Below are 10,635 nucleotides of genomic sequence, written 5' to 3'. Positions count from 1 at the left end.
GTAAAAACCCTTTATTGTCGAAGAGGAGAAATAGTATTTTTAATGCAGGACACTACAGAAACCATAATTGATATGGGGTTGAGGCTGTTCATATGCAGCTTCTATGCAGAGTAGGGAAGGGAGCCGACAGGAGGACCTTACAGGCAGGGGAGGAGAAGAGGAAGCAGGAGCAGGCACTGCCTTATGATGCAATCCGGGGTCCAGGGGTAGAGTGCTAAAGGCAAAGATAAACAAATAAAACTTTAAATCACATCGTTGTCCTACAAAACACCCACTGTCCCACCCCCTGAGGGGACAAGGGCTGGCCAGCTTCGGGAAAGGGCACGCCTAACTCTCAGTTGTCCCTGTACCCTTTTGGGCCTGGAGAACTAACTGCTGGCTGTGGGTGCTTGACTCTTTCTCGATGTGCTAAACACTGTGTCTGTCTGTCTGTCTGTCTGTCTGTCTGTCTGCCTGTGGAGCACACACAGAAAGGTGAAGTGGCCAGTTTATATCACCCAGCACTCCCAGGAGGCTGACACTGACACAGCCCACCCACAGTGACCGGTCCTCCCCTGCTTAACCCAGCCCCTGGTCTTCGAAGGCAGCCTCTGAATGGCTTGTTTCCAGCAGCTTCACGTGAATGAAATAAAATGATGCAGTCATCTGTGTTGATCCACTTCCCCTAATCACCTTTAAATGCTAGCCCCCGGGGACTCTACACCCTGTCAGTGAGGCACCTAACAGGCTTAGAACACCGTTGTTGGTGAGATTAGGAAAGCTACAATTACTGCAATCCCTCTGAAAGAGCTTGGATCCGCCAGCAAATATTAAAAGGAGATTTCCACAATGCACTTGCTTTTACCATTTGTATGAAATACTATGGCAAAATCGCACTGTAATTATCTTTACAGCCAGTGGATAACGCCAGAGGAGAGTATATCACACAGATATAGCTACCAGCATAATTATCTGGCCATCGCAGGACTGAAATAGCCATCTAATGAGAGCAAAATGATATGGTGTGCACCGTGTAATCAGCCAGTTACAGTTATTACAACCCTTTACGCCCTCTCGCCCAACAGCAAAAGGGACCAGACCCTGGTCCTGGGGAGTCATGAACAGGTGTTATCAGAGTCAGCTTCTTGGGTCCCTGACTGGCCACCCTGGGGCTGTGACTGGATTCCCAGAGTGAAGAGAGAGAAGCAGGAGGTCGTGCAGGATGGCAGAGGCTCCCAGATCCTTGCTCCCTCCTTGCCTTCCTTCTCTTCAGAAACCAGCAAAAATGAAGGCATCAGCTGAGCCACCATTTCTGTGTGTGGGTAGATGGTGTTAAGACAGAAGCTCTGTGTTTTGACTAGACTTCCCCGAGGAACGTTCACACTGGTGGACAAGTGAGGAATCTCTCGGCCCACTCAGTCCTGAGGTCTGACCTAGATGGCTTTCGGCAGTCAGATAAAAGCCAGCCAGGGGACACATAAGGGCATTCTCTACCCTCCCTCCCCAATACCCAGCTCCCAGACCGGAAGAGTCATAATATAGATGGCGCTCAGTGTGCTGGGAGCCATTGTAAAGGTTTTGTCTATAAAACCACAACCCTGGGAGACTTTATCACCCCACTTATAGTCCAGATGGGGAAACTAAGGCACAGCATTAAGTCACTTGGCCAAGGAGACACAGATAGAGAAAAGCAGGTTTAGGGCTGAGTTTAGATTATGTTCTAATACATCCTGCTGCTCTAAGGGGCTGAGATGTGGTTCCTGGCTGTTGCCACAGACTTTTAGCATCCCTGAATCTCTTTCCTAAATCGCAAGTGTACCTGACGGCATCCTGAGCAGTTTATATCTCAGCACTGTTCAACCTACTTGGGAGGCAAACACTTCAGCTGTGAATAATCAGACCTATAGTGAATGACAGACCATCTCTCCATCTTTTGTATGGATCACAAGAAGACAGTATCCAAAGCAACACGGAGCACTGGAGAAGTCCCACAGGGTTCCTCTCCGTTTCCTAGCACTCACTCTGCTCAGTAATCATCAGAGTCCATGACACCGCAGAAAGAGATGACAGAATGCAGTAGGGATAATTACAGCATGCGTATGTCTAAGAGTCATTGTGCCTGACGCTTGGTGTACCAGGCCCTGTCCACGTATCTGTGTTTTGGGGCAAAGGTGTGTGCATCGGTAGCATCTCTGAGAACCATAGCGAACAATTCCCTCTCCCCTGCCCGTCTCCCTCCAGCCAATAGTACTTACCTTTTCTGTACGGGGGTTTATTTGAGGATGCCAAAGCTGGGGGTGTTCTCTTCAACCACGTCGGTGGGAGTGTCTGGGGTGAAGTAATCGGTATAGTTAGGAAGGATTCCCCTGAATCAGGGCCGGCTATGACAGACAGCTCTGAAAGACAGAGCTGGGAGAATGTGGGGGAGGCAGAACCTCTGTCCCTCTCTCAGCCAAGCCAGGCTGTCCTACTCTGTGCTCAGGGAAGGGGCTGATCCTGATGACTGAAGATCTGAGCTGACTGAGAAAGAAAGGGTCATAGATAGTACAACTGCTCATTTCCTCTCTGATGACAAACTGGGAGGTACTTCTGACCTATCCTTAAGCAGTACCCAGACCCTCCTCTGGGTGTACCCTACCTGGTTGGCTGTTCCTCTTGCCCATAAGTCCCACAAAGAAGTCGTGCATGTCACCTGAAAGAAAAGGCCAGGGTTGTCAACAAACATGCCAAGACTTCTGAGACTGGAATATTGGTTCCCAATCACCAACTCTGGCCCCCATCCAAACCAGGTCTATGTAGGCTACACTGCCCTGGAACTTGCCATGTAGCCCAGGCTAGCCTTGCATTCTCCATTGCCTCCTTAACCTCCTCAGTCCTGGAATTACAGACGTGCCGTGCTATCTGGCTCTTCTTTATCTAGTAAGGAGCCTGAACTCCACAGCTAGCAGGTCTGTTCTCTCTGCCCATCTTCTCTCTTCACCCCTCCCCCCTCCACACACACACGCCCGCCCGCCCGCCCGCAATATACACACATTTCATTCCTTCCCTGCCACAGCAGGTGCTAGCTTAGCATCCTTGCTACCAGGAGAGCCTCTTAGTTCCCAGTGACCAGACAAGACAGCCAGTGTGGGACGGTCTCCTATGCCCCCACACCTGCTTTTCCCCTGTTTTTCCTGCCATCTCCCACTGAGAAAGGCTGGCTAAGCAACTGCAGCTGGCATAGTCTCTGCACCAGCTGGGATGAGACCAGCCAAAATTGCCCATCCACCCCACCCATGCCCGTGGAACTTTGAACACATGGCCAGCACAGATGGGGAAGAAGCTGCTCACGTTTCTGTGGAAGTGATGTCTCCTTGGGTCCTGTTGAAGGCAGGCACACGTGTGTAAAATGGAAACGGAGAGGGATTCAAATCACTGTCCCCACTAGCAAGGACACCCCCACCTCCCTCCCCACGAAGGGGTTTCCCAGGCCAATCTAATCTTCAGAACGCAGGCCCCTTGCCCCTTCCCTCTCCAGAGCCTCCTCCTACCCACGCTAGCCTTGCTCAGCACTTTCAGCAATCCTTCCAGAGAGACGGGACGGCTGTCGTAGAGTCTCCGAAGCAGGGACGGAGGCAGCTGATAGAGATCAGAGTCCTTGTAGGGGAGAGGAGCAGAGAGCTGAGGGATGAGATCCACACCCCACCCACTTGCTCTCTTCCTGCACAAAACAGCCTTACCCCAAGCCCACCACAGCTGAATCCAACACCCTATTTCCTTCAGGATTTCCTCTGACTTATCCTGGAAGAGAGATGGGTGCATGAAGTGTGGCACGTGGGCCAGCAGCAGCAGCCAGCAGTACCGGGACCACGTAGAAATCCAGTCTTACCTGAGACCTCCCAGACAGGACCTAATCTGAGTGTGACCCTGTGGTGAAGCTTGGAGCCACGTGGAGGCTTCCGAGTGGCTGGCCTGTTGGCCTGATTGCCTAGAACTGACTTTCTGAGATGTTGACCACGCTATCTCCCAAGGTCAAGGGTGATTTTCTCCTGGAACACCCCCCCCCAACCCCGTCCCCACCCATCTCTGCCAGCTCTCAGCGACAAAGTCACTAGTTCAAAACCAGCGTGCTCACAGACACGGTTAGTCCACTGAGTGAGCCGTGAACTTGTCACACCCAAGAAAGGCTCAACACACTTAGCAGGTGTCCTCTAATCTGTGACTTGATCCTGAGGTCGGGTGGCATCTTACCACTCTGCCTGCACAGGGTCGAGGCTGTATCTGACACTTCCTGAGCACTGGGGTTGGGGGGGGGGATCTGGTGTAAGTGTTGCCACCTACACAGCTGCTCTGGTGAGCACATGTGTGCTCACGTTCTGGGGGGGGTGTGTGTGTCCCCACCCTCTCTCTGCCCAGCACACAGCTTCCCAGAAGCCACTTTTTCCAAATTGTTCAAATGCTCAGCTCCCCTCCTGTAATGAGATGCTAAACAGACTGGCGCTGGAGAGGCAGTGAGGCTTCACACACTGAATGTGTAATAAGTCCCACCTATAATCATCTTAAAAGCATTTGTACCCATGTAACTGCTGTCAACTCAAAACCCCGGAGAAGACTTCCTCCCTGCGCTCCCCTACACCGACCTGACAAGGCCTATTCTTTTTCTTAGAGGAACTTTGGAAATCCCAGCTCAACCCAGCTTGGTTTTGGATCTCTGTTTTACTAGTCTGACTAAGCGGAGGCTAGAAGTAGGCAGGGGAGAGGGGAGAAGGGGAAGAAGGGTTGGGATCCTGGACACACCTGAGATTGCAAGAGGTGGGTAAGGGGGGGGGGGTTCTGCATCTTGGAAATTAAAGAACATGTGTAACTGATAGCATATATATATATATATATATATATATGGAGAGAGAGAGCACGCAAACTGCTCAGCCCATATAATGCTGAACAACACTCTTTAGGATACACTTTATTTACCAGATATCCAAGACACAGAGGGATACCCTGAAGATAAGATGGACACAGGAGAGGACCAGAGATACAGAGAAAGTTAGAGATGAGATGCCCAACCCTACCCGTCCACATTCTATCCTCCAGCTATCCAGACAGACAGAACCCCAAGTCTCCCTGAGATACTGGACTCTGTCAGGGGACATCTTACCTTACTGAGCCTCCCTCCCTGCCCCTGTGGCTCCTCACACACAGCCCCGAAGGTCCAAGCCAAGCTGAGGGCGAGGACAGCCGCGAACAGCATGGCGCTCCTCATGGTGCCTGAAGGACAAAGCTGAGGAGGAGGGAAGGCAGCTTGAGGAAACACGGGAGGCCTTCCCGACCAGCAGCCGGCTTCCACCATGGCTTTCTAGCCCCGGCTCCCCTATCTGAGCCCTGATCTCAAGAGCGTTGGATGGATGCGTCTCTGAGAAGGAGGTACATCATTTTGGCTCAGCTTCCCAGGTCCCCCATTAAACATCTCCCTGGGATCTGCCCCAACAATGTGCAATAGTGTGGTGCTGGGATCTCCGGGTCCTGAGGATGGTAGACTTACAGGATATACACTGTTTCTTTAGCTCTGGAAGAGCCCCAGATCTTACAGGATATACACTGTTTCTTTAGCTCTGGAAGAGCCCCAGATCTTACAGGATATACACTGTTTCTTTAGCTCTGGAAGAGTCCCAGATCTTACAGGATATACACTGTTTCTTTAGCTTTGGAAGAGCCCCAATACTGTTCTACAGCACTACATAACCCAAGACTTATACAGAAACTTTCTGACCTGTCGGAATCAGTCTTGATTCTGGTGCCAGATGCCAAGCATTAACAGCTCCCACCCTGCCAGGCATTTCCCGATCTCCTTTCTGGTGCCCTGCTTGCCCATCAGAGGCTACTGTCCCTTTTGTCCCCTCCTAAATCACACCCCTCATCTTTGGTGCCAGCTTCAGGCTACCGCAATGTCCTCCATGAACCTACCTGTGGAGCTGGATAGCTGACAGGATCAGGGAGCTGGCTGATGCTGCTGCAGAGACAGAGACAAGAGTGCAGGGGCTCTGGAAGGTGGCAGGAACCAGTCCCAGCTCCCTGATAAAGGTTCTGGGAGGGTTTGGGGGAGTCAAGGGGAGGGGCTGAGAGTCACCAATCCCAGGGTGGCTGGAGGGGAGGAGGAAGGCTGGTAGGGGAGAAAATGCAGGCTGCAGTCACATACCCAGACACGCGTGCATGCACACACACACACACACACACACACACACACACACACACACACCAGGCCCAGCAGTGAGCTGAGGTTGTCCAGCAGCCCACTTTCCAGAGGCAGCCAAGGCAGGCACTCTAAGAAATGCTGTAACCTGTGATTTCTCAGAAAGTCACATGCCAGGTCTAGCTCAATAGGTGTGTCTCCTGAACCCCTTTCCAATAAATCATCAGCCCCTCTCCCTTTAAACCTCATTGTTAACTACCAACCTGGAACAGCTCAGACAAGTGTCTCCATCCTTGCCACCACCAAGACCTGAAGACTGGGGGTGAAGCTGGCTTCCTCTGCTCTTCTCCCAGTGGAAGCTCTTCTGTCTCCTGGTCCCCACCCCAAGGGAGATGTAGTCTTCTGCACTGAGACCTCCCTACCTCCCCCCATCCCACCAGTGCTGTGGTCTGCCCTGCCACCCCCACCCTTCTCCTTCCTGACTGAGCTGCCTCAGCTGCCTCGTGCTGGAGTTCCGTCTGAGAGAAAGAGCAAACTCTGCCCATCCTGCCCACCTCTCTCTCACCTTGCTCTGCTTTGCAACCTCGTCTCTTGATTGCTTCCTTTTCCCCTCAAAGCTCAGGCATCTTTTTTTGACCCTTTCAGTCCTCTTTTACATCCCACACAGGTGAAGGGGCTTTTCTTCAGGTTTCTTAGCCCAGGAGAGAGAGAGAGAGAGAGAGAGAGAGAGAGAGAGAGAGAGAGACTGAGGGAAGGAGAAAGAGCCAGCATCAGAATTGGAACTCGGAGAGGGCCAGTCATGCACTCGCACAGCAGCAGCTGGGAGCTGGCCCTAGGGTTTAGATACTCACCAGGAGCTTAGATATGAAGCAGGCTTTGATTCTCACTTCCACAATAGAAATAAAAATATATTCATTTCTGCCGGGCGTGGTAGCGCACACCTTTAATCCCAGCACTCGGGATGCAGAGGCAGGCAGATTTCTGAGTTCGAGGCCAGCATGGTCTACAGAGTGAGTACCAGGACAGCCAGGGCTATACAGAAAAACCCTGTCTCGAAAAAAGAAAAAAAATATATATATATGTATGTATACCCATTTCTCTGTTTAGGAAACTGAGGCTGGGAGGTTTGGCAATACGCTCCAGTGTACAGAGCTACTAGCTAGTGAAGAGCCAGGATCTGGGCTCTCCTTACTCTAAATCTGTCACTGCTCTTACTCCATGGTATGTTGAACTTTGAGGGAGCAGTGTCTCTGTAGAGGGCACAGAGAGCCATCTTTTTGAGTCTCGGAGAAACCCTTTTACACGGGACAAGGAGAGTGCAGTGTGTGCCCCCATTTACTGTAAGTTCCTCCTCCAATCACCCCATTTAAAACTGCTACCACCCCATGTCCCTCCTACTGATACTTTACTCACTGTCCCTGTCAAATGCACCAACTGGCTACGCATTGCAGGGACAAGAATTTTGTCTACTACTGAACCCCTCACCCCGCAGTGTTTGGCACATCATAGATGCTCAATAAAAATGTATGAGATTGGAAGCTAGAGCCAAGGCTTTTGGATTTTGTTTTTGGTTTTGATTTTTTTTTTTAATTTCCACCCCAAACATGAGCATCTGAATTGCTTATTGGGTCTTGAAGTCCGTTCTCCACTCTACACACCCTGGGACTTGGGGTCATAGTGATAAAGTCACGCTGGCTACACAGGGCCCCATGTTCACTCAGAATGTGGGCAGCAGCTGGGTATCAAGGTCTCTTTATGATATGAGAGGCTAATGGGGCCTCATTAAAAGTTTCTCATTACTCAGTTAATTGCAGGATAGTGTGGGCAAAGAACAGGGGCCAGCACCCAGAGTTGTGGATATTTGTTGAGGAGAATAGAAGTGGGGGCCGTTTACATTCGAATTGCGTGGCATGTTCCTTATAGAACTGTTTCTAATCCAACCCTAGATTGCTCTCTCCTCCCCACTTCTGTCCTCACCAACCTGGGCACAGAAGATCAATCTGGGAAGGCCAAAGGAGTTGGCTATGTAAGAGCAGATGTGAGTCCAAAAGCTGAGGACCAAAAGCCTGGTGGCCCCAGCTCTGTCAACGTGTCCCTCGCCCCCCACCCCCACCCCCAACACAGCCATCCCTATCCCAGAGCCCTGACATCAGGGAAGCAGGGCTTCAGCAAAGGTCCACCATGAATAATGTTCTTTGATGATGCTGGAGCTCACAGAGGATGGCAGGAGTCGAGGCTGGGGGGAGCTGATCACCCCTTGATCTCTGGGATTAGTGAAGACTTGAAAGAGTGGATGCCACCCAAGCTAGCAGTAATGGAGGAGGAAGGCTGGAGAGAGCTGGAGCAGGCAGCTTCAGGGTTTTTTTTTTTCCCCACAAATCATATGCAAACGACATGTAAAGTGCCTATTGCAGCCATAAAGTACCCAGGAGTTCTTTTTCTCTTTACATTTCTCTGCTCGAGGCACATCTCAGATGCTGTCACCATAGAGAAAACAGTACATAAAGTTGGGGTCCATAGCGGCAGACACCCCCATCCCTGGCCACACTGTAGGTGTGTCCGCTTGTACAGAGCTGGGACAGGTTAGACAGCCGCTCTCTAGGGCTCATGTGCGCTAGATGATCATCCTGTGCCTGTCCACCAGGTGCTCTGCTGTGGACCCCCTTGGTAACTGAGCCATGTGTGACAGAGAAGGACCAACCAATACCTCCATCAAGACCTAGGAAGAGGCCCTGAGGGCAGGAAATGGAAACTGAGCCTGGACTGTGTTGAAGCTGCAAGGCCCCTAGGATGGCTACTCAGCGGGAAGTCAGGGTGGTCCAGGATGTTCGGCCTGCTGAGGCTGAGGCAACCTACATTGAGAGGGCTGGAGGTGCTGAGGTAGAAGACTGGGGTGGGGCCAGTTGCAGAATCCTGATCCCCGCAGAGGAAAAAGTCAACTCCAGCCCTTTTCATAGGGAGAATGTACCCAGAGCTCCAGAAGAAAGCAGAGAGGAGGCAGGTGAGGCAGGACAGGGTGCTGAGCCCACCCCACTGTCACCGGGGAGGAAGAATGGAGGCTCAGAACCTCCTCAGCCCTCGCCATCCCTACCCCCACCCAGGGAGCTGGCAGCTCCCTCAGCTCTGGGAAAAGAAAAGCAGGACGGGGAGCAGCAGCTGCATTTTCTCCTGAAATTGCTTCTGAAAATGACCAGACACTTCACTGGGAGAGTGACGACAATTTGGGCCCTGGGAGCCGGAGGGAGCTGAGGCGGAGAGCGGGGGCGATCGGGCGTGGGTCACCACCCGCTCCCCGCCAGACAAGATCTTCTGGTTCTGAGAAGTCAAGGTTGGAGTTGTCATCTGGGGAGTGGGAGGCTAGACAGAGCCTGAGCTGTCCCTCCTTCAGACCCAGCCCCCTCAGGACAGGCTCTAGCTCAGGGCCCTTTGCAGCCCAGAGCACGGTACACCAAGCCCGGGGCTTGGGCTTGGGGCTAGAGAGAGATTAATCTGCAGGCAGGAAGGATAGTTAATCAGGTCTCCCCGCCAGCGTGATTACTTGGGCCCGTGAGCTGCCTACCGATGGAGGCTGCAAGGGACCCCAGCCTCAGAACTCATCGAGCTCAGAGCTTAGTGGAGGAGGCAGGGAGGGTGGGGAGGAGGAAAGGAGGAGACTTCCAGAGACAGGAACAACAGCAGCCCTTCCTGCCTCTCCCCGGGTACAGATCTACATTTTACTGCTGTGTGCATCACGTTCCCCGAAGACAGAACAGGGTGGTGAGACAGGACAGACTATGAGGAAAGAGAAAAAAAGGACAGTGGGAAAAGATATAGAGCAATAGCTTTCTACAAAATATTACATACTAACACTGTCAAAAGCCCACACAAGCAGGGAAGGTGAGGCTACATGACATGGTCCATGAGTGATAACGACACAGAAGAAATAACAGAAGACAAGAGGGGTGGAGTCGGTCCTAGAGATGTGCACGTCTGAATTGAGGGTCTACCCCTGCCAGGGGCTGCCAGCTGTGCGTCCCAGCTGTGGGGCATGGAGAGAAGAGGGTTTCTGGGAGTGCTGTCGCCCACCTCTGGGGCAGAGGCTGATGAAGATCCTGGGAGCACTGTCCCTGTGTACCCCAGCTTGCCTCAGCCTGCAACCTGTAAGCCTTAGGCTTCTTTTCAGGCTTTATCTCTTAGAAGCCTTGTCTCCAAGAAAGGCATCCTTGGGTGGTCCCTCCAGGGACACATTTAATGAATCAGCTTGTTGGCCACCTGCGACCTGAGCCCTATCCCAGACTTCTGCACCCCCACCCCAGTGTCTCTAAACTCAGCCAGAGCTCAGCCGGTCAAGGAGGCCAGAGACAATTCTCCTTCTTTTCCTTATTGTCTGTATTATCTGGCTCCCGGGAGCATAAGGGTCGCATGGCATGGGCAATGGGGGTGGAGGGTCCGAGTACAACTCTGTAAAAGTCAAGGAATGGAAGAAATAAACACGCATATGTATCTGAGCA

At 52.0% G+C, this 10,635-nt stretch overlaps 1 protein-coding gene across 2 annotated transcripts; it reads right to left on the bottom strand.

Annotated features, from left to right (window-relative positions):
• Nucleotides 1-6,008, bottom strand: Tac3 (tachykinin precursor 3). 2 transcript variants are annotated; one of them, XM_021174977.3, is made up of 7 exons: nt 5,920-6,008; nt 5,114-5,256; nt 3,510-3,615; nt 3,310-3,339; nt 2,618-2,671; nt 2,235-2,307; nt 1-214 (listed from the first exon to the last, which is right to left on the bottom strand). In XM_021174977.3, the coding sequence occupies exons 2-6, from the start codon at nt 5,216-5,218 to the stop codon at nt 2,252-2,254; spliced, it is 351 nt and encodes a 116-aa protein (XP_021030636.1). In that variant the 5' UTR covers nt 5,219-5,256; nt 5,920-6,008; the 3' UTR covers nt 1-214; nt 2,235-2,251. The 2 variants fall into 2 exon arrangements, with proteins under 2 accessions (XP_021030636.1, XP_021030635.1); XM_021174976.3 differs by having other exon boundaries at nt 5,114-5,236.
• Between the last annotated feature and the right edge of the window lie 4,627 nt (nt 6,009-10,635).

This window comes from Mus caroli, unplaced genomic scaffold, assembly GCF_978045245.1.
Source record: "Mus caroli unplaced genomic scaffold, Mus_caroli_1 scaffold_9, whole genome shotgun sequence".
Classification (NCBI taxonomy): Eukaryota; Metazoa; Chordata; class Mammalia; order Rodentia; family Muridae; genus Mus; species Mus caroli.
This window is presented reverse-complemented; position numbering and strand designations above follow the sequence as displayed.

What these genes read in the sequence shown, in the direction of transcription:
- Tac3 (XM_021174977.3), bottom strand. Translation starts at nt 5,218, where the DNA reads ATGAGGAGCGCCATGCTGTTCGCGGCTGTCCTCGCCCTCAGCTTGGCT. An exon ending in AGGGAGGGAGGCTCAGTAAG is followed by an intron (nt 3,616 to 5,113) that starts GTAAGATGTCCC and finishes CTCCCCTACAAG; the next exon opens with GACTCTGATCTCTATCAGCT. An exon ending in CAAGAGGAACAGCCAACCAG is followed by an intron (nt 2,308 to 2,617) that starts GTAGGGTACACC and finishes ACTTCACCCCAG; the next exon opens with ACACTCCCACCGACGTGGTT.